The sequence below is a fragment of the Microtus pennsylvanicus genome, chromosome 21, assembly GCF_037038515.1.
Source record: "Microtus pennsylvanicus isolate mMicPen1 chromosome 21, mMicPen1.hap1, whole genome shotgun sequence".
Taxonomy (NCBI): Eukaryota; Metazoa; Chordata; class Mammalia; order Rodentia; family Cricetidae; genus Microtus; species Microtus pennsylvanicus.
The window spans coordinates 12,482,956-12,504,435 of NC_134599.1; the positions used below are offsets into that span (position 1 = coordinate 12,482,956).

General features: G+C 46.9%; 1 protein-coding gene across 1 annotated transcript in view; it reads right to left on the bottom strand.

Annotated features, from left to right (window-relative positions):
• Positions 1-216: 216 nt before the first annotated feature.
• Positions 217-21,480, bottom strand: part of Scrn1 (secernin 1) — a 62,542-nt gene continuing 41,278 nt past the window's right edge. Inside the window, exons 4-8 of the mRNA XM_075955587.1 lie at positions 20,417-20,619; positions 17,470-17,664; positions 13,585-13,750; positions 6,964-7,144; positions 217-3,743 (exon numbers count right to left, since the gene is read on the bottom strand). Of these exons, the coding sequence (XP_075811702.1) occupies positions 3,585-3,743; positions 6,964-7,144; positions 13,585-13,750; positions 17,470-17,664; positions 20,417-20,619 (904 nt within the window). The 3' untranslated portion in view covers positions 217-3,584. The remainder of the gene's footprint in view (positions 3,744-6,963; positions 7,145-13,584; positions 13,751-17,469; positions 17,665-20,416; positions 20,620-21,480) is intronic.

Consider the following 21,480-nt stretch of genomic DNA (forward strand, 5'->3'; position numbering starts at 1 on the left):
ATTCTCGCTGCTGCTGTTCTGATGGAACCGAGTGGCTTATGGTTATAGTTTGGGATTTGTTTTTAAAGAGAGACTTGGTCTTCTCAGTGGAACAGTGTCATGCCCTCCTAAAGTGACTGAGTTTCCTAAAGTTCCCATCAGAAAAACACTGTTCTTTCTTTCGCCTGTTTGTCTTGTGACCGGTGCCGACTGTGCTCATGAAACACAAAAGAAGGGTCCTGGGCATTGACTTCGATATTTTTATTGTACATTGGGTGCATTTAAAGACACTCCGGGGGCAAGCACTGGATAGGGACATTGTCTGACTTGTAGCTATTTGTACAAAAGGCTGTTAAGACCACACAGTCAGTTCCCCACTACAGGAAACAAAGATTCTCTGTTACACTGCTCCAACTATGGCATTTCACTTCTCACAATATGATCAAAGACACGTACTTATTAATTCCTGCAAGAATTCTGTGTGCAGTATTTCAGGATAGTTGGCTTCAGTCGGATAAAACACATTTGGACATGCACCACGGAACAGGAGCCGGGACTCCGCACCATGTGGGATGAAACCCCACATCTAAGGGAGGCACAGCAGAGCTGGGATGCTGGCCCTGCACCTGACGGTCCTCTCTGTCCATGGTCCTTCCCCTTGTTCCCCTTTTTCTCCCAAAGCTGAGCTCACAGCTGCAGACCTTTGCAATGAAAAAATGTAGCCAGTGATTTCAAGGCATGCACACCTGGCTGCCCTGTGGGCTTGCCAGAAGTGGTATCACCTGTATCAATGTGGGATGACATTTTTTTGTGGCTGACAATTATTTTTTATAGCTGCTGATTCGCCTGGTAGTGATGGAATGTTAGCACTGAACTCCACTAGACATTCGTCTGCTAAAGTAGCTTGTGAGGTTGATGCCTACAAACACTGAATCGTATGTCGGGCTGAGACTCCACAGTTTTTATCGGGTCCTTACTCTACCACCACTTCCAGACACCCCCAAGAATGATAAAAGACCATTTCCTACTTACGCTAACTTACGTGCACTCTAGTGTCTGTCCCCAGCTACGATGCTGTTTTCACTTAGTGGAAATCTCACACACACAAGACTAGCTAGCTCGTGTTAGGTTCTGTGGGGCAGGTGGGGGCAGGCAGTCTGCACAAAGTGTGCTCAGGATCCCCCATGTTCTAGGCTTAATAGATACCAGGTGGTCTTCTGGGAAGTTATTTACAGCATGATCCTAAACATTCCATTTGAATTTCATCCTGAACATCCATCTTCTCCATGTTGTTAAGAAAACCAACCCCTGCTTAGGGAATTACCCACCTAAGAAGCATTTCTTCAAAGAGAAATCTGTTAGGAGCATTTGAAAATGAATATTCTTCTACATCTGCCTACTACAAACTCCAGGATCATCTCTGCTGTTAATTTAGATAAAGTCACATGCAGACACCTCTCCCTGGTACTGTCCTCGCCTCTGTTCCCACCCTTCGCTGTGAGAAAAGCTACTATTCCCACCTCCTATCCTTTGCCTGAGGGGAAAAACCAGGCCCCTCAAGGTCTGCCAGGTTGCCCATAGAGAGCTCCTGCGCCCTCTAGTGGTAAGAGGACGACATGGTTGAGATGTACAATGATCCAATATCCAATCCTAGAAATAGCCACTGTGTTTTCCAGTGCCCTCCTGAGTAATGGCATCAGGTTGGCGCAGCCATCTACAGCCTTGGCCAGAGTAATTAAAGAAGGTCGCCATGTCACTTACTTTCACTGGACTTCCGATCGAACCCTGAATCGCCTTGGCTTACTCAGGCGGGTCAGATCTGACAAACCGGCTGGCCTCACAGGTGGAGGTGAGACCACACAGAGAATTCACAGGATGGCTTCCTGCATCACCTTGCTTTAAAAGCTCAGCAGGTGGGGTTGCCAGGGCAACTTTTTCCCCCTCAAACCTCACCCTTCTTTCCTTTGCACCTGCGGGTATCTTCAGCTTAGCTGCTCCACCTGTGCTCTCTGTTCATGCGCATTAGATGCCAGGCTCAGCCTGCCCGTAGCTCCTAGCAACTGCGAGCCACCATTTGGCCATCACGAACTTGTCCCTTCTCTTATGTTTTGCCCTTTGTTTATACACAGAACTCACAAGACAGTAGAGAAAAGGGCTCACAGCACACATACACACCCAGCTAAAGGAGGGTGGAAAGAAAAGCCAGATTGGTCCCAATAAAACCTCTGGCCTGCATCACATTGTGAAATGAGAGCTCAGGTCCCTGCCAGTTCTCACAGCCCATGATACTGCAACCGAGAATGATTTGGGGACACTAAGCCATGCCTGGGACCACTGATGGATGGTTTCTGTTTGCTCAGCCCTGCCAAGAATGATGACATATAACTGGAACCCACAGCACACTCCCTCCCCACTAGGTGTTCCTCTTAGCTACACTTCTGTCTGTCATCTTGACCCCCTTGACCCCTTCAGGAGTAGTGGCGAGTGGCCGTGGATACGTACCCACATCCTCTCTCCCATTCTAGACACCAGTCCAAAGGCAGCCGCTGGGCAATGGGGCATGAGAACTAAGTGGTTGGGGGGGGGGGACCCTGGAGGTCAGGTGCCCTGCACACTGACTTGTGGGATCCAGTTAACCAGGCAGTGGGCACAGCATCTGTCCTCAGCCTGCCCTGTCTTCCTCACACACACCTGTAAAGTCAAATCCTTTTTGCAACGTGATGGCCCTGGAAAGGAATGAGTTTCGTTCCAGTGTGTCTGCTGAGATGGTGGCTACCCGGAGTCCAGGTGTTTTCAGCAGTCAAGAGGGTCGTCTCTTTCTTGTCCTCATTGGCTGAGATTTGCAGTTGTATGAAGTCTGCCAAGGCCATTTCACGAGTCTTACATAAGTTGCTGACCATCAAATTGCAAGTCATCTCTCCACAGGGCCACGTCCGCAGGTGGGTGCGCTACTGGATGGGGAGGTCCAGCTAACATGGACGCCCAGCTCTCCTGCACTTGGAAGCAGGCCTAGTCCACTGCGCATGGGCACAGCTCACAGAAGACAGGTCTTTCAGAGTGTCACAAACACTGAGACAGAGCCGGAACTGTACCCAGGGGTCCTCTGTTCATTCCCATTGGCTTTATTTCCCAAGACATACCTGCGGGGACTGTGAGCCACACATAAGCCTGGGCTTTGTGGAGGAAAGCTGGGGTTCCCCCACCCCCATCTACACACATTAGAGCCTTCAGTGTGAACAAAAGTCTTTTGTTAACCTTGAAGAAACCCCTAGCTAGAGAGGGACCAGGACCTTCACAGCTCTTGCGTTTCCCACCAGTGTGGCCCTGCAGCCCCGTCCGAGGCTGAGGGAACTCTCATTCTCCTAAGGTGCCCATTGTCACTGAAATACAAGAACATCTTCAAGTCCACAGCTTATCACACAATGGAGCAAGAGGCATGTGGGATGGAGTTACACGGTGAAAGGGGGGTTGCTAAGCTGAACAGAGGGAACATTTAGACACAAGGAGGCCACATGGTCAGTCTCATTTTACTCAAACAGAAGAGCGTTTCTCTGCTGGTAATTTAGTCGGGTGGGAAGTTGTAAGTAAGGGCGAGGGCGCTTACATCACTTGAAGAACTTCATCTCGGTGTCCACACAGTCATAGAAAAGGTCTCCCACCTCGGCAGGGTCGGGGGGCTCGGGGCTGCTCAGGATCTCCTCCATGGCTTCCAAGCCTTGCTTCTCCAACTCCAGCATGGTCTTCCTCAGCATGCGGCCTTGCTCCTGAGGAGGGACACAGTCATGCAGGACAACATGCGTCATGGCAGTGGACACTGGCAGTCAAGGGTCCAGCTGGCTTCCTGCCCACAGCACCGTCTACCCCCTCCTCAGTTCCCAAGCCAACACCAAGGCTGCTCTAGAGTGTGCTTACATCACCAGCCTGCTCAGAACACTTCCATAGCCACCAGATGTCTGGTTCAAAGTCCTGACTACTGAGCAGTGCCCAGGGCACTCTGGCCCCTTGCCTTGTCTAGCCATTCCTTTCAGTGATATACATTGCTACATTCCATGGTAATCTCTCCATTGCTCAGGTGACTCCACACTCTGGAGGCCCTTCCCTTTCCCAACACCAGATCAACCTGAGTCCATCCTCAGACTTCTGCGGAAGGCCTTTCCTCCACAATGCAATACCTTCTCTCTTCCATAATCACCATCATCTGTGTCGTGATGATTGGCCTACATTGCTATGTCTCCCATCATACCCTGACCTCCCGGAGACGAAGAGGCTTATATCCGCCTTCCAGTGACTAGAGCACAGTAGGCGTTCTCAAAAAATAAAAATGTCTATTGAAGGAATAGACAGCTCAGTTAATAAACATGTCATGTATATCCCCACGTCACTTTTTTTCTATGATGGTGGCTTCCAAGGGACCAAGGCTACATCTCGAGCTGGCAGACAAACTTGGTAATATCTAAGAGTCTCCCATATGATACTGGCTTGGGCAGCATGGAAGCTGCAGGAGGACTGAAGGGAGAAGCTTGGTACTGTGAGAGGCCATTGGTAAAGAGGCAACCTCGGTTTCAGTGGAGACCCAAGCATATTGGAGACACTAGGAACAGTATATGACTACCAAGGAGCCCAGCAGATACAGAATGGAGCTGGCCTGAGCCTGTAACAAGCTCGGTGTTTTATAAAGATTGTTATCTTTAAAACTGCTGTTCCTGAGAAATGGAGTTGCCCAAACCTTTTGGAGCCCAGAAAATTTTAAGTGATTCCCAGATGCCACACTAAGCGATAGGCTACAGGATTCGATTTACACTTCTGGATGTCAATTTTGCTTTGCTTTGATTTTAACTGTGCCCTGGTTCTTAGTTTCTTGAAATAAGAGGCATGTAACTTATTTTTCACCTTATAGTATCTCAAATTAAGAGATGTGGAAGTTTTAAAGAGAATTTAGGCTTTTAAAGTATTGAATTTTATCTATCATCTATTTTTGAGGCAGGCTCTCTCTCTCTCTCTTTCTCTCTCGTCCTAGTCCTGGCTATGTAGACCAGGCTGGTCTCAAGCTCACAGAGATCCACCTGCCTCTGCCTCCTGAGTGCTGGAATTAAAGGTGTGTGTCACTACACCAGGCTAAAGAATTAAACTTTTTAAAGACTTTAGGACTTGCAAAGTTATACTGTTTTATATTGTGATTTTAACATGAGATCTTAAGGATGAACAAGAGATGAAAGGTTATGTATTTATGAGTCAAGTTGGTAAGGGGTCAAATGTGCCAGGTAGTGTTTTTGTCACTTTGACACAAGACAGAGTCACCTGGGAAGAAAGAACCTTAGCTGAGAAAATGGCTCAATCACCCTGGAATGTAGGCAAGTCTGTGAAAAATTTCTTGATGAGTGGTTGGCCTCGGAAGGCCCAGTTCATTGCAAACAGATCCACCCCACCCTTGAACAGATGATCATCGGGTATATAAGAAAGCAGGCTGAGCAGACATGGAGAGCAAGCCAGTAAGCAGCATCCCTTCATGGTCTCTGCTTCAATTTCTGCCTCTCAGCTCCTGCTTTGGCTTCCCTCCGCGTGTCACTGTGATCCAGACATGGAAGTCAAATAAATGCTTTTCTCCCCAGTTGCTTTAGGTCATGGTATCTACCACAGCGACAGAAAGCAAATGAAAACAGTGTGGTTTATGTGTGTATGATGCATGTGTACATGTGCATTCCTGTATTACTTGTGTGTTATGTGCATGCAAGCAGAGGCCAGAGAGGATGCTAGGTGTCCTGTTCCACCTTATTACCTCAAAACAGGGCGTCTCGTTGAGTCTGGAGCTAGGCTGGTGACTGAGGAGCCTGAGCCACTCCCTTTTCTCTGTATTCCACAGGCTTGCCTCTTACAGAGGTGCCGGGACTCAGATCCTCACACAGCAATGGCGCACAGCAATCACTCTTGCCTACCTACTCGTTCCTCTAGCCTCAGTCAAATCTGTGTTAGATAACCACAGTGCTACGTATAAGGAAATGAGGGACTAGAGAAACGGCTCAGCAGTTAGGTATACACTCTGCTCTTACAGAAAACTGAGTTCAAATCCCAGCACCCATGTTGAGCAACTTAAAACTGCCCGTAACTGCAGATCCAGGGCATCTGACACCTCTGGATTCCTTGGACGCCTGCAAGCATGGGCACAGAGATGCAGGAATAAAAATAAATCTACAAAAGAAAATGAAGCATGTGCCCCAATTCTCATCTAGAGGTGGCTCCTTCCTTCAGGACAGTTTAGGCCTATGGAAGTTGTCACAAAAATGGTGGGGAGAGCAGATGAACATCTGACAACCACATTTTTTTCTTCCTTCTTCCTCTCCAAAACAAAGCGTAGGCTTGGGGTTTCCATGAAAACTCACCACCAAAGGCTACTGTGGGCATTTGCCGGGAGCTAGGGAACGTTAGGGAATACTAAGGGCTTTTCTTCACTGAGTCAATATCTTCTGACTTTATTAACCAAAGCTTTTCAGATAGAACAGTTGTACTCTGAGGAATTATTTCTAAAATACTGGGGACTTTATAATCTTCTTTTTTGTATCATGTTAGAATATTCATAACATAAAAGCTACTTTTTTGACCCATTTGAATGTGGAGCTGTTCTGCACACTCACACTGTGACACCCCAAGTTCACACAGCCTTGGGGCAGCTACTGTTTAGAAATGGCACATGACCAATTCCATACAGTACAGTGTTTCATCCCCCAAAAGCACACAAAGATTTTCGATAGCACAGCTCTGTTACTCCGAGGTTAACAGTGGATGAGGAAGGGATGTTAGGTCCGCTGGATTCAGGGTAACCACAGAAGCAGAGGTTTCATTTGTTTGGATTTCAGGAAAATTGACAGGAAATTTAACACCTGCCTTCTCTTTCTGAGAAAAAAGAGGAGAGGAATGTGTGTGCCAGCCGCCTCCCTGTCTCCTTCCTGCGGACCTCCACCCTCCTCCCTGGAGCTCCTCCAGGCTCACCTGGTCACTCTCGATGACCGCGCGTGCCCACTCGTGGGCCTTGTACAGCTCATGCCGGCGGTCTGGCTTCTCCTGGAACCGAGGTTCCTTTTTGGCTGGGTCATCGTCACCAAAACAGGGTGACTGGGCTTTGGGGACAAGTTTTACGTCATCAACAAAGATGAATGGCTTGAATATGGACCTGGAAAGGAAGGAGAACTGCATCAGTCAGGCTGAGCTTGGCGCCCGGAGTATCTAGTGATGAGCCAACCGAGGCAGGCAAGTCAGGCCAAGAGACACACAGCTCTGTGCTTTAGCCACGATTTCTATAAAACTAACAGCCATTTACAAAGGTTGATGTCAAAACAGACTTTGGCTGGTCTGGAAGGTCCCTTTGGTTGGGAAAGAAGGGCAAGTTGACACAGTGCTGCAGATCGGGGCAGAATAAGCCATGTATTTGAATGGAACAGAGGGCTGCTGCGGTTTTCAGTTTTGATCTTACGGGTCTACTTTCTTGAAAAAAATCTTTGAAGTATCTCATAGACTACAGGAGGGCAGATTAAGGTGATATCAGCTCAGCCCAGAGGCCCCAGAGGGGCCACAATGAGGGAAACAGAAGGCTGGTTGTCTAAGAGCTAGGCAGAGCACAGAAGGTGGCTGGTGCCTCCTGCTCCATTGGACTCCTATTCTGCTTAGAGGAGATGGAAGAGTCCAGGCACATGGCATATGTACTTGTGCATACCTGGGTATATAGCACCCAAACACATGTACGCACCCCAAAGCAGCCGTGCATATAGAGTTGTTCAGGATGAGAGACACCCGCAGCGGACTAACAGCTGGAAGAAAGTCTTATTCTTCTCCCCCTCCCCTTCCCTCCGCCATAGAAAGCCCTGCTGGGACAGAGGTGCAGTTCTGGCAAACACCCTGGGGGCCACTTGCAGTAACAACAGGAGAAACTGAGAAAACGAGCCTTTCACACTCTGTGGGCTCTGACGTGTTCGTGTGGTTTACACATTTTCTTCTCTCAGCGGTACATGTGGGCTCACTACAAGAAGCCATGAAGAGGTTAAAAGGGAGCTGGGATGCTGACCTCCGCAGCTCTGGTGTATATGAGGCTAGAGAGCCAGAGCTCCCTTGTCATTGTGCCACACAGTCACAGAGGCTGTGACCTGAAAATGACCACAAACCAGTCACCCTTGCTGTCTTAGACACATCTCTAGATTTGCAGCATAAACATCCCTCAGAGGTCCGAACCCAGCCCTGTTCCACTGAATCAGAATCTGCATTCAGCAAGACCTGAGGGGATTCATAATAACTAAGATCAAGAGACACCAGCCGTGGGCAACAAGCTGATAAATGACCTCTAGATTTCTTTTCCAGAGCTGTGGTAGGGAAGAAAGCTTAAGAGGGACGTGCAAAAGTAAGTCCCAGGTTCATTTAACCTGAGCGCCAAAGGCAGCTAGACCTCTGTGCCTGAGCTGCAAGAGTGAGTAGTGTAGGCTAAGGACAGGTATCTGTTGACTCTCCTGTCCTGTCAGCGAGACTCGTAGTTATCAGAAATGACCCACCAGAAATTCTCAAAGAATTAGTGAAAAATGAGGGGCCAGGTGGGCCGGAGAGATGGCTCGGTAGTTAAGATCACCAGAGCACTTGCTGAGAACCTGGATTCATTTCCCAGAGCCCACAGGCCAGTTTCAGGGCTTCAGACGCCCTCTTCTGGCCTCTGCAGGCACTGCATGCATGAGAGATACATGCTAGTAAAACACTCATCCACATTTTAAAAATATTTTTAAATGAGGAGGGAACCAAACAGAAATTCTCAAAGAACTAACAAAAACGTAAAACAAAACAAAAAACCCGACCCATTCCTTAGCCCTATCTACCAGATAGCACAAGACATACCTAACTAGGCTGTTCCAGGGCCCTTGTTACCCAGCCATACCACAAGAAACCCCAGAACAGAGGGAAGCTATTCACGGTCAGAGGAACACATTTCCACTTCCTGCAGTCTCTTGGAAATGGATCTTTGCTTTCTCCCAACTTCTGGGTGTGAAGGAGGAGTTAGTCCAAAGCTTCAAAATGCCTGAACCAATTGTGATAGCCTCATTAGGGAGAAGAGAGGGAGAGGAAGAAAGAAGTGTGGGCCCAGTGCCCACAGGCATCCAGACTTCTGCCATCAGTATTCTGGTCTCTGGACATACAGTTGGCATCGCTGTAAAACCCACCCTATCCCACAGGGCGAGCAGCAATGAGATGGCTGCGGTCAGTGCATGTGGTACAGCAAACACCGGGCTGGCACAGGGACCCTTCTGCCCACATGGTCCAAAGAGTCAGCTCAGGGCTGTGCCACACAGAGCCAGTGACAGACAGAACTGCTGAGGAGTTGAGTGGAGGCTTTTTGGAAGGAGTTCTCCCATTCTCTCTGACCCCAGGGCACACGATAGCCATCAGTGGCATGCTACCTCTTTGGTCCACGGACCTCTGCTTTAAGGGGGAGGAGTGGTCTCTTCCAGAGAGCCCTGCCCTGCTTACTGAGCATGGGAGGCCCTTGCCAAGGGCAGGGTGTGAAAGCCCAGCTGCTCTAAACTGAGTGAGAACAGGAGGGGCAGACAACTGGACAGAGGCGCCAGGTCAGACATGCTGAATCTTTCCCGGTAAGCCACCACCTTGTGGTGCTACACACATTATTAGAAATGGGTTAAGCAAGATGTGAGAATTAGCCAATAAGAGGCTGAAACTAATGGGCCAGGCAGTGTTTAAAAGAATACAATTTGTGTGTTGTTATTTCGGGGCATAAGCTAGCCGGGCGGCAGGAAAGCAGGGCTGCTCACCTCATCACTACATCCAATATATTAAACAAAATGGACTGAGATGTAGGAATTCAGCGTGTCGGTCTTCCTCACCACCTGCTGGATGTCAGTTACTTAACGATGCTGTTAAGTGCCAGGTAGTTTTTCTAAAGCAAAGTGCACCATATGTTTAGCCTTCTCAACTACCCTTTCTATTTGAAAACTGAACACTAAGTATGAGCAGGTACCTATAATATTTGTATCTGTCAAGGCTTCCCCGGAAATCCTTTTCAATCTCCAAAAAAAAAGTCAGCATCCTCAACTTCTAAAAATATGAGGCATGAATGTGTGGTTGATGGTAAGCTTGAGATTGGATAAATTATGTGAAGAACAGAACCATATAATTCTAGTTATGATAAAATGGTAAGAACTGTTGCTAATAATTGGCTGAAGAAATACCTGTCACTTGTGTTTCATCATCTGTACCTCTGGCCCATGCTCTCCAAAGAAAATGTGGGGGCACACCGCAGCTTGAAAACATCCTAATGTTCGGCCAATCTTTAATGCAAAGCACATTTATGATTCTCAATAGATAAGGGCATCTTTCTACATTCGAGCTTCGGATGGCAACTTCTTCAGTGCACTTGAATGGGTGCTGATTAATGCCCACAGAGATGAAATGACTTGACCAAGGTCACACAAAGCTGAAACTGCCTCTCTTGGTCATGGCTGTACCACCCAGACACCAGCACAGGCCACACTGCTCCAGTGTTCCCGAGGGCCACGCTGCTCCAGGCAGGAGGGAATGGCCCCATTTTACACATGAAATGACTGAGAGTCACACAGTTCAGTGCTTTGTCCAAAACTGTGTTTCACATAAGTGGCTAAATTCAGACACGTCTTCTCAATGTGAAGTAAGCTTTCCCCACCACTTCTCACTCTTAATCCTCCTGTTGGCTTTATCCACATGTACTACTATAAGAAACAGTAGCTCTGGCCAGCCAATAGTCTAACCTCAGACACACCTTTGTTCTTGCTGAAGAAAAAACACTCCCCAAGTGACTGTGCTGGGCTCATCTTGTGACCAAAGTCCCTGAGGGACAGGAAACACAAGAAAGGAACAATGCACAGACTCTAGCTCTGGATGAATCTGTTCAACCCTGACCCCAGTTGGGGAAACTTGCCCATAATAACCAGTTTCTTTCAAAATGTAGGCATCTTTCTAAATGGTGCATCTGTGGGCATATGCCAACGTCACTCGAATCTACTGTTGGCGGAGATCAGAACCACTCAGGGAAGGAGCATGCACTGTATAGGAGCACTGGGAAGGGACATTATACAAGAGCACTGAGGCCAGGCGGGAGCGGCACACACCTTTAGTCCTATCACTTGGGAGGCCAATACACGTGGATCTCTGTGAGTTCAAAGCCAGCCTGGTCTACGAGTGCTAGTTCCAGGACATCTAGAAATCCTTTCTAAAACAAAACAAAAACAAAAACAAAAGAGCACTGGAAAGGAACAGCCAGTAAGGGAAGAGCCTGCTAACTCAGCAGAGTAGTGGTGATGTGGTAGAATCCGTCTCCTCAGTAAACTGGATCAATGGGCCTTCGCCTCTCCCTCTCCCTCAAGCACTCAAGGGCTGGTTCTGCATCCCCTGTCGCTCTCAAATTCACACGTGCCTGGCACACGAGAGGAGGGAGCATGGGAGACAGAGGGATGAAGGGGAAAGTCGGATGTAAAGGCCAGCTAAGATCTGTAGGTTAGCGTGTAGGACATGACAAAGAAGTACCCTAGCAGACAGAGCCCAGGCAGAGGCTTTGGTCCTGATACCAACGAGGAGGGGTATTTCACTGTCTCGAAGCATCTCTGTATGTTAATACTAGCAGACAACTGTGAGACCACCTTGATTACAGCACCAGACGACAAAAGACAGTGTTCAGCGTGCCCAGTCACGGAGCTGCACTGAGACTTCAGACAGGCTGAGACTGCAGTCCTGAGTCACCGTGGGCGACACAGCCGGCTTCACCACGGAAGACAATGCTGGAGTGTCTTCTCAAAGGCCTGTAATCTTCTACGAGGTCTTTCCAATTAATTTAACTGTGAATAATTTTCTTTTAAAACTACTTTAAAGTTGTCATTTAATACCAGAAGGCGATTTCACAACCCATTTCTATAATCGGATTAAGCTGCCTGCTTCAGCCTGGGCAATAGGATTCCTTTCTCTGCATATTCTGGAGATGAAAAGTCTTATATCCTATGCAAAGTTAGAGCGGGGCCTCCACATAGCCGGGCACTGGAGCATAGTTCATGCAGACCCACTACTTGAAAGACTCCGGTATCTATTTCCAACAGAAGACTTATATTCAACATATAACTGAATATAGTGACACATGCTTGTGATCAAGCACTTAGGAGGCAGAGGCAGGGGGATTGCTGTAAGTCTGATGCTAATCTATCTACCAAATGAGTTCTGGGACAGTGAGGGCTACAGACAGAGACTGTAAAAAAGCAAAATACATAAGAAATACTCTGAATGCTGCAGTACAGAAACAACCGCTCTAATATACAGGTCTAGAAAAGACAGCAACCTAACATCCCAACAGGTGCTGAGAGGCAGCCGTCATCGGGAAAATGCAAAGGCTCACGCACTATGGTGGGAATTTAAAATGATACAACAGGGGCAGGAGATAGCTCAGAACATAGAAGCACTTGCCACCCAAGCTTGAGGACACAAGTTCAAGTCCAAAGAAACCACGTGAAAATCCAGATGCAGTAGTGTTCTCCTGTAATTCTAACAGTCCGACAGTGAGATGGAGACAGAATCAGCTGGAAGTTCAGATATGCATCTCAGCAAAACAAGAGAGACCCTGTGCCCAAAACAGGCGGAAGAAGAGAACTGAAAATGTCTTACGTCTTCATGTGCACACACACACACACACACACACACACACACACACACACAAATAAATAAATAAGTAAGTAAGTAAATAAAATTTAATTAAAAAAAAAGAGAAAGAGAGACTCCTATATCTTAAAGAGGAGTACATCTTGTACACCTTGGCAGAACACTCCAGACTCAGAAACAAAACTCTCGCTGCCACAGTAGACCCCTGTAGACCCACAGAGCCCTTGGGAGACTCAGTCTTAGCCTTGGAGGGTTGGAGGGGCCTGGACACAGAGATGTGAAAACCGGATCTGCTAGGCCAACACATGGAGGAAGATGGGGCTAAAATCAAGATGAGCAGACGGAGCTGTGGGTGGGGGCCATCCAAAGAGAGCACAGGGAACAGTGCCGAGTGGATGGCACAGGGAAGGACCAGCAGCAGGGCCGTGAGACGGCTGAGCTGGTTGAGTAGAAGGCAGGGAAAGGACTGACAGGAACCTAATCGCTAAGACGATGCACACCCGGCCAGTTCTGGCAGTGCAGACCTGCGATATTAGATGTGAGAGACCCAAACCCCTGGCTGTTCTTAGAGGATGCGTCCTCAGCACTGTGCAGGACTCCCTCCCGGCTGAAGCAGGTGGACAGAAAGCAGCTCTCTAAAACATGTCAAAAGATGGCAGGTATTTGCCTCTGTACTACCCCTGGGCCATTTGTCCAGTAACGCACAAGAACTGTATACCTTTGGTAGCCCTGTATCTGGCTCTTACTGTGCTTTATACATCTTCATCTATAACACAATGCTTGGCCTATGATCTATTCTTAACAGCAATAACTGGGCTCCGTGACTAGAATGAGCCCTATGTGGCTGTGGTTGAGTACCACCTAATCACAGCTCCTACACTACACTGCCCAGGCTGAGAACTGAGAAAAGCATCCAAGGGAAGGACGTGCCAGGTGTTTTAGACAAACCTGGAAGGATCCGGGGTCCCAGTGAAGTAGTGGATGCACGGTGAACTTCTGTTCTGAGGCAGGACAGACACTATGCTGGCTGTAGTGAGGAACGATTCGGAGTCTATGCAGACTCCACTGGCTTTGTCTCGTAAGATGTTGATCATCGTCTGCACGGTGATGCTTTCTGGGAGAGAGAGGAGGGGAAGGAATGTATAATTATGAAGGCTGGCAACCAAAACGGAGTCACTTTTTTCTCTCTTTGCTTCTGAAATTCCCATTCGCCCTGCTAAAGTCTGGCCATGGGAGATGAGCAGAAATGGCCATGCTCATCTTGGGTCACATCCATGTTCAGTCCTGCACTTCTTCTTCCCGCCTTCCTGCTGACTGGGAGAAGCCAACCAGTGCTTCACAAACTGCAGCCCAGAGTTGAACAGAAAAGTCCCCAGCCCTGGACTGTCTCTATCTGTCTAGATGCTAATGTGGGAAGGAAATAGCTTCCATTTCCTTTCCATCATATTAATTCAGATCTCTTTGTTTTAGCCTTATCTCTCCCTCAACTATAGCAATGACTGAACAGACACATAAGAAACCGCGGGTCCTAAACACGGCCCTCCCCTCTCTCTTTCATACCTACTTGCTGTTTGGGGTACCGATAATATTTGAAGGATGATCAGACACAAAGAGAATGAGATGAAACACAAAGAGAAGCATTTAGAGTACTCAGACTTGAGGTTCTACATTCAGATGAGTGGATGAAGTCCCTGACTACACGGGATCCCGTTCCATCATGTCCTCCTGTGACTATGAGTCTATAAAACAGTCTTTTAGCTGGATGTGATAGTTCATGCCTATAATCTCAGCATCCAGAAGGTTGAAACAGGAAGAGCACTGATTTGAGGACAGCCTGGGCTACATAGTGATTTCCAGGATAGCCTGAGTTACACATGGAAACCTTTCTCAAAATACAAAACCAATCCATACCAAACCAAAACCAAAACACGCTAGTTATGTGGAGAAGTAGCTGGCCAGCCTTGGACTCCAGGTCAGAACCTGTAATAGATTCACTCTTCGTCAAAACTCCTTCCCAAAGTACCAAAACCAGAGAAGGAAACCACCAATCCCACTCTTAGACTGATAGCACCAAGATGGACTCAGCCAGGGACAGGATGCCCCAGGGCAATGCAGGTCCACTTTGTAAATCTCCGTTTACATTTTACACAAACTATCAGCAATGTCTTTGATTTCATTTCCTACCCCATGTCTCAATTTCCTGCCTCACCCTCATATTAGTTTTAATCTGTCTCTAACAGGTTGGCAGCGTCTCTGACATCTTCTGCGTGTGTCTCTGCCCTTTGGTTAGTCCCTGCCATGTTCCCTGTGGCGGTGTCTGCAGGTGGTGTGCACTGTGTAGGGGGCACCTGGAGTTATCACAGGCCCCTCCACCCTCTGCTTCAGATAAACTTGTGCCGATTTAGGGCTCATGTTCAAGCAGGATAAAGAATTTTATCACTAGTTTTGTTTTAGCTTCAAATCTTTAGAACTTTTTCACGAAGATCCCTCCTAAAAATGAATACTTCCGCTCTAACACCAGTACCACCCCTTGCTTGCTGAGCTCCAGTCAAAGGAGAAGTGGGGGTAAGCAAGGAGGTGCCCATACTATGGCTCGTACAAAGCAGACTGCCCACAAATCCACTGGTGGTAAAGCACCCAGGAAACAACTGGCTATAAAAGCCGCTGGCAAGAGTGCGCCCTCTACTGGAGGGGTGAAGAAACCTCATTGTTAGAGGCCAGGTACTGTGGCACTCAGACGCTATCAGAAATTCACTGAACTTCTGATCTACAAACTCCCCTTCCAGTGTCTGGTGCGAGAAAATTGGTCAGAACTTCAAAACAGATCCATGCTTCCAGAGAGCACCTATTGGTGCTTTGCAGGAGGCACGCGAGGCCCGTCTGGCTGGCCTTTTTGAAGATACCAACCAGTGTGCTATCTATGCCAAACGTGTAACAATTATGCCAAAAGATATCCAGCTAGCACACCACATACACGGAGAACGTGCTTAAGAATTCACTATGAGGGAAACATTTCATTCTCAAATAAAATTTTTTCCTCTTCTTCCTGGTATCAGTGGTTCTGAATGTTAGATTTTCTTTCCCCAATGGGGTCAAAAGGTACCTAAGTATATGATTGCGAGTGGAAAAATGGGGGCCAGAAATCAGGTATTGGCAGTTTTTTTTATTTTCATTTGTGTGTGAATTTTTAATATAAATGCAAGCATTAATGTAAGCAAAATGTTTCAGTGAACACATTTCAACAGTTCAACTTTATAACAATTATAAAGACACCTGTTAAAATTTTCTGGACAATGCCAGCGTTTGGATTTTTTTAAATAAGTAAATTTCTTATTGATAGCAACTAAATGGTGTTTGTAGCATTTTTCTCATGCGGTAGTTTCCATTGTTCACTATACTTTGCTAACTTAGTTGTCCTACATGCAAGTGCATGTTTATTTTTAATCTGGTCTGTCTTCTGTGCTGTTCCTGTAAGTTTGCTAATAAAAATACATTAAACTATAAAAAAAATTTAAAAAAAATGAATACTTCCATGCCTTTATATACAACAATTTCTACAGCATAATCCCAAAGCAATATTCTACATCGAGGGTCAGAAAACATTTTCCTAAAGAACCAGAGAGAAGATAGTTTAAGCCCCGGACCATGTGTTCTACACCACACTGTCCCCAGAGCAATTCGGCTCCAGCACTGTTGGACCGGGGTGGCCATAGGCGGCACAGAATGAAGTGAGTTTTTGCTGCAGTTGGACTTGCAATGTCCTCCAAGGGCCCAAGCGCTGAAGGTTTGATCCTCAGACTATGATATATGTGAGAGGGAATATTATAAGGAATATGGGTTCATTGAGGGTGTGGTCTTGAAGAGATATGGGGACTCTGCCCCCTATACACACACACACACGCACGCACACACACACACACACACACACACACACCATTGCTTCCCAGCCATCACGAGGCAAGCATCTTCCTCAACATGCTTCTCCTGCTGTGAGACCTGCTCCCACCTCAGACCCAAAAGTAACAGAGCCACTGATCACGCACCAAAACCTCTGAACCTGTAACCTAAAGATAATCTTTGCTCCTGGTAAGCCTTTTTGTTTTAATCTCTGGAATTTTGCTACAGTGATAAGAAAGCTGACTAGCATAGCATGGCTGTTTTCTAATAAAACTTTATTCACAAGAGAAGCTGCTGCTAGAGGACATAGTTTGCAGCTATTAGCTCTAAATGACCTTTTGATTGACAGATATGCATGTAGAATTAGCAAATACAAAATGTGACCACTATAGGCCTAGGGGCAGTGTCTATCCACACATAGAAACACAGAGTTATCTTTGCAACACATTTGCCTAAATATAGGTTTTTAATCAGAATTTAGTAATGTATGCCATTGCTGTACGGCACAAATGGGTTATAAAGAGGATCCAGTTCGATAGTCCAGTCCAGAAATTCATGGATTGAAGGAGTACCAGGTACTACGGGAGAATCTCAAAATGAGCAGAAGGCTTATCCTGCAGGCTAACTGGGCTGGGGAAGAGGGGTTCTCACAAGTTTCTGAAGCTACAAGGAAGGCTGCAGTGAGAGCCACACAGGATCACACGACAGCAGTACTCACATCAGAAGGAATAAGAAACCCCCACAGGTTCCTACAGATGGAAGCTGCACATAACACATACAGGCTGTCCCCTTCCTGCACACCCAGGATGGAAGGTATAAGCTGGTCTTTAACGTGCAAGGCTTATTCTCTACTCCACCTCTCTGTCGACCCTCTAAAGTTCAGTAGAAAAACCAAAGAGCATAAGAAGGAGAATCGTAAGGGAGAGGTTAACTTACCCTCTTGCTTTTCTAAGCTGTCTTTGCCTGCACAGCAGTCCAGGTGGTCATCAGCTGGAGAAAAAACCTGGGCAAAATTGAATTCATCCTCTCCCGTCCACCAGCCTTGACTCTGAGCGTAAGTCCTGAGTTCTGGGTGCTCCTCGTCCATCTTCGTGGTGAGTGAAAGCTGATTGCAAATGCACCTCACTCCCTCTGCAAAGAGTCTGATGTGTGGTTAGTGGGGGAACCCCAAGACTGCAGGGAGGAGTCCGTTCTGATGTGTGATTAGTGGGGGAACCCCAAGATTGCAGGGAGGAATCCATTCTAATGTGTGGTTAGTGGAGGGAACCCCAAGATTGCAGGGGGGAATCTGTTCTAATGTGTGGTTAGTGGAGAGAACCCCAAGACTGAAGGGAGGAATCATGTCCATCCCTAGGGAGAGAAACCTGAAATCCTTGATCCTTGCTCCAAGAGACGTCCTAAAAGGTCTAGCCTGTCTCCATCAGACATTATTACAGCTTAGAGGGACAACAGCTTTATCAATTTTAAATTCACAAACAAAATAAAACACTCAAGGCTCTTTATTTGGACTAAATAAGCCCCAAGCATTCATGTCTGCAGGAAAATCGAGCAGCTCTTTGAAAGGACTGCTGTGCTCGCAAGACTTGGGGGATCTATATATGCAATTCTGTTACAGCTGTGGTTCTTAGCCTGTGGGTCATGACCCCGCTGAGGGTTGCATATCAGATGTTTATATTATGATTCCTAAGAGTAGCAAAATTACAGTTATAGAGTGGCAATGGAGATAATTTTATGGCGGGGGGGTCCCTACAACATGAGGAACTGTATTAAAGGGTCGCAGCATTAGGAAGGTTGAGAATCACTGCTGCACAGGGATGCTCCACAACAGTCACAGGCTCCTCCTCCTAGACGAGCAATCCTGCCACCACCATCACACACCCGCACAGATGGAGGGTGACTTGGTCCCTAAGCTTCGAGGGGCTGTCTAGACTGCAGAGGCCAAGTTACCATTGCTAGGTCAAAAGGGTCATTCACACAGGCTGCTCCCAGGGAGCTTGCTGAGCTTCCAAATTCTTGGAGAATGAGATAAAAGCTAAAGAAGAAGCTTCAATGGACCTCTTCCTGCCTGAACCCCGCTAAGCCAGAGCCCTTGCTGCCTTACTCCGGGTCCCTAGAAGCAAGAGCAGATGGACTGAATTTTCCCATGATGCCTTGCTTTAATGATGTAAACCTCCAAAATATGCACTCCCGATTGAGAGGCACTGGTTATTGGCCATTCATTTTTATTCCGGAGGATATTGCTAGTATGAAATTTAATTAAGCAAAACAGAAAACAGTTTCAAAGAAGTGAGTTTGATACCATTCATACTAAACTATTCAAAGAAACATTCTTGTACACTTGACAGATGTTATTTTCCTAGAGAGCTAATTTACAGTAGACATTTGTTTTTAAGATTCAGAACTGAAAGAACAGACTGTGTTAACTCCTACCAAAATCAATCACAATGCTGCTGGGGTCAGAGAACGGGAAAACAATGAGTAAAAAGAAAATGGCTGCTGAAGAAGAACTGTAGTGAAAAACAACACTCATTTTGTAGAGATGGACGCAGCTTCTGAAATGCAATTACAGATCAAAAACTCTTAGATTCTACTTAAAAGCAGCAGGACTGCTTTGAAGCAGAGCCCAGTGGCCTTCCTGAGAGCCAATTGATAACATCACTTTATCTTAGGGGGATTCTGTAAAAAAGTTTTAAGTTCCTGCTGGGAAGGAGAGCTGGAGTTCTGGAGAAGGGGCTTTTGTCCTGCAAACACTCTAAGGCCTGGGAGGGAAGCATGCACAGGCCCTGAGAGATGTAAGCTGGCTATATGGATACAGAAAATCTCCTGTGCTGCTGGTGGATTTGCTAGCCCATCCCACAGCCTGTGAGAATGAGCAGACAGTCTTCACACACACAGGAAACTGATTTAGACTTCTTGGTCTTAGAAGGGCAACTTTGTACAGGGAACACATAAACGTCTCGGGGGAGCCTCGGTCACTGGAACCTGTGCCCCAAATCGGGCTTGACTCCCAGTGACTCAGGCCAGATTTGGTTCTGACTACCTAAAAACTAGGGTGGCGAACAGAAAGCATAGCAAATATCTTCTATAATTAAATGATAAAGACTTGATAATAAAAAATATTCTGGAAAAAAATGTAGAGGTTTAGCAGATACAAGCTGGGCTACCTGGAACTCGGCTGGGGAGAAGGGCAGTATACCTGGTGTGTTGTTATCATCCCGTCCCAAGGAGAGCAGGGGGATTGCCCTACACCAAATCTCTTTAGAACCATTTCTTTAGCCCTTTAACCAACTCTAGGACCCGATCTCATTGGGAATCTGACAGAGGGTACTGAGTGGGTGCTACACTGTCTCAGCCCTGCCCCAGAAGCGAGAAGCTGCATGAACTAGAAGAACACTTCTCATGTAGATGGCCATGTCTATGCTCTCGTAGCAATGGACTCTCAGCTCTATGACCTGGTTGGCCCTGAGTGGCACTCAAGAGTCCTCCCAGACCCAAGTTTCTGTTTTAGAGGAACCATCATCAGTAGCCATGGAGCTGGGAGTGACCAGGGATTCGTTGACCCATTATGAATGAAGACTCCCCATTCCCTTGCCCAACTCAGTCAATGGCTTATAGTCAATACTAGATATGTCCAAAGAGCAAACAGGAAGTGTAAAAAGTTGGCTATGCACTTCCTGAGTCTTGGCATCCTTTCACAGGACTCGGGAGACTCTGATTACATCTCTGGAACAGATACCTGGAGGTGAGAGGCATGCCTAAACCTGAAGGCCAGCACAGGGAGGACACACCACAGCATCCTAGCATCTCTGAGCCAGTCCAGCATGTCTGACTACCATCACTCCAGGCCGTCCTATTCTGAAATCTCTACCCTGCACCCCCTCACCTGTGATTCTCTCGGCAGCCCAGTACTTCCCGACGGTCTCCAGCACCCAGGCTTCGTCACGATCCACCAGCAGATATGCGCTCTGGAAGCTGTGGCAGGAGTGCGCGTCTTCATAATAATTCCCACCCTGTCCGTGCTCGTCCAACAAGGAGACGATGATGTCTAAGGCTTCTTTAGCCGTCGTGCCTCGTTCTAAGCCAAGCCTGACAGAAATCAGAAACACACCTTTCGTCATTTCAGAGAGATGATCATTACCATAGCAACCAAAGGTTGGGACAAGGCCAGGTCAGGAAACGTTTTAAATGTTCAAACCAATAACTGAACTAACTAATAGTACTTTAACTCAGAATGCCTCTCTCACACATCCAATTAAAACTGTAGGAATGTGTTGTCTTTACATAACCCCCTTCCGTAAGAACAGACATCTCAGGGGCCAGTAGTTGCACTTCCTAGACAGGAAGATCAGCCCCTCCTTTCCCTTGGCTGACCTTATCTCCTGTCAAACTCAGATCTAGCCTGAATTTCCTCCTGACTACTGCCTAAGGAAATCTCCAACTGTTATTTTACAGTGAGTGCTTCGGACACTGCGATAGCCTATTTGTATCTCCTCAAAGTTCGCGTTGAAATCCCAACACCCATGAGACGGTATTAGGAAGTGGGTCTTCTGGGAGATGATGAAGTTAAGGGGGTGCCACCCTCATGAGTGTCTCTCGTGTCCTTTATAAAAGAGGTCTCCTCAGAGAGCCGTCTTGCCTTATTCCACCACTGGGGGACACAGTAAGTAGTGCCCTGTATGAACCAAAATGCATCCACACTGGACCTTAGATACTGCTTCCTTGATCTTAGATCTCCTTGTTTTAAAGACTAAGAGCAACGCATTTCTATTGTTTATAATGATCTCGTTCAAGTTATTTTGTTAAAGCATTCTTTAATAGACTGAAAAAACTGGTTCTAAGGTTTGATTGGCAGCCATTGTCCACTGTGCATATAATTTGATCAGAGATCTCATCAGGAACAGGTTATACTATGACTGGTTCTTTTTCTACGTATTCCCCTCCTACACA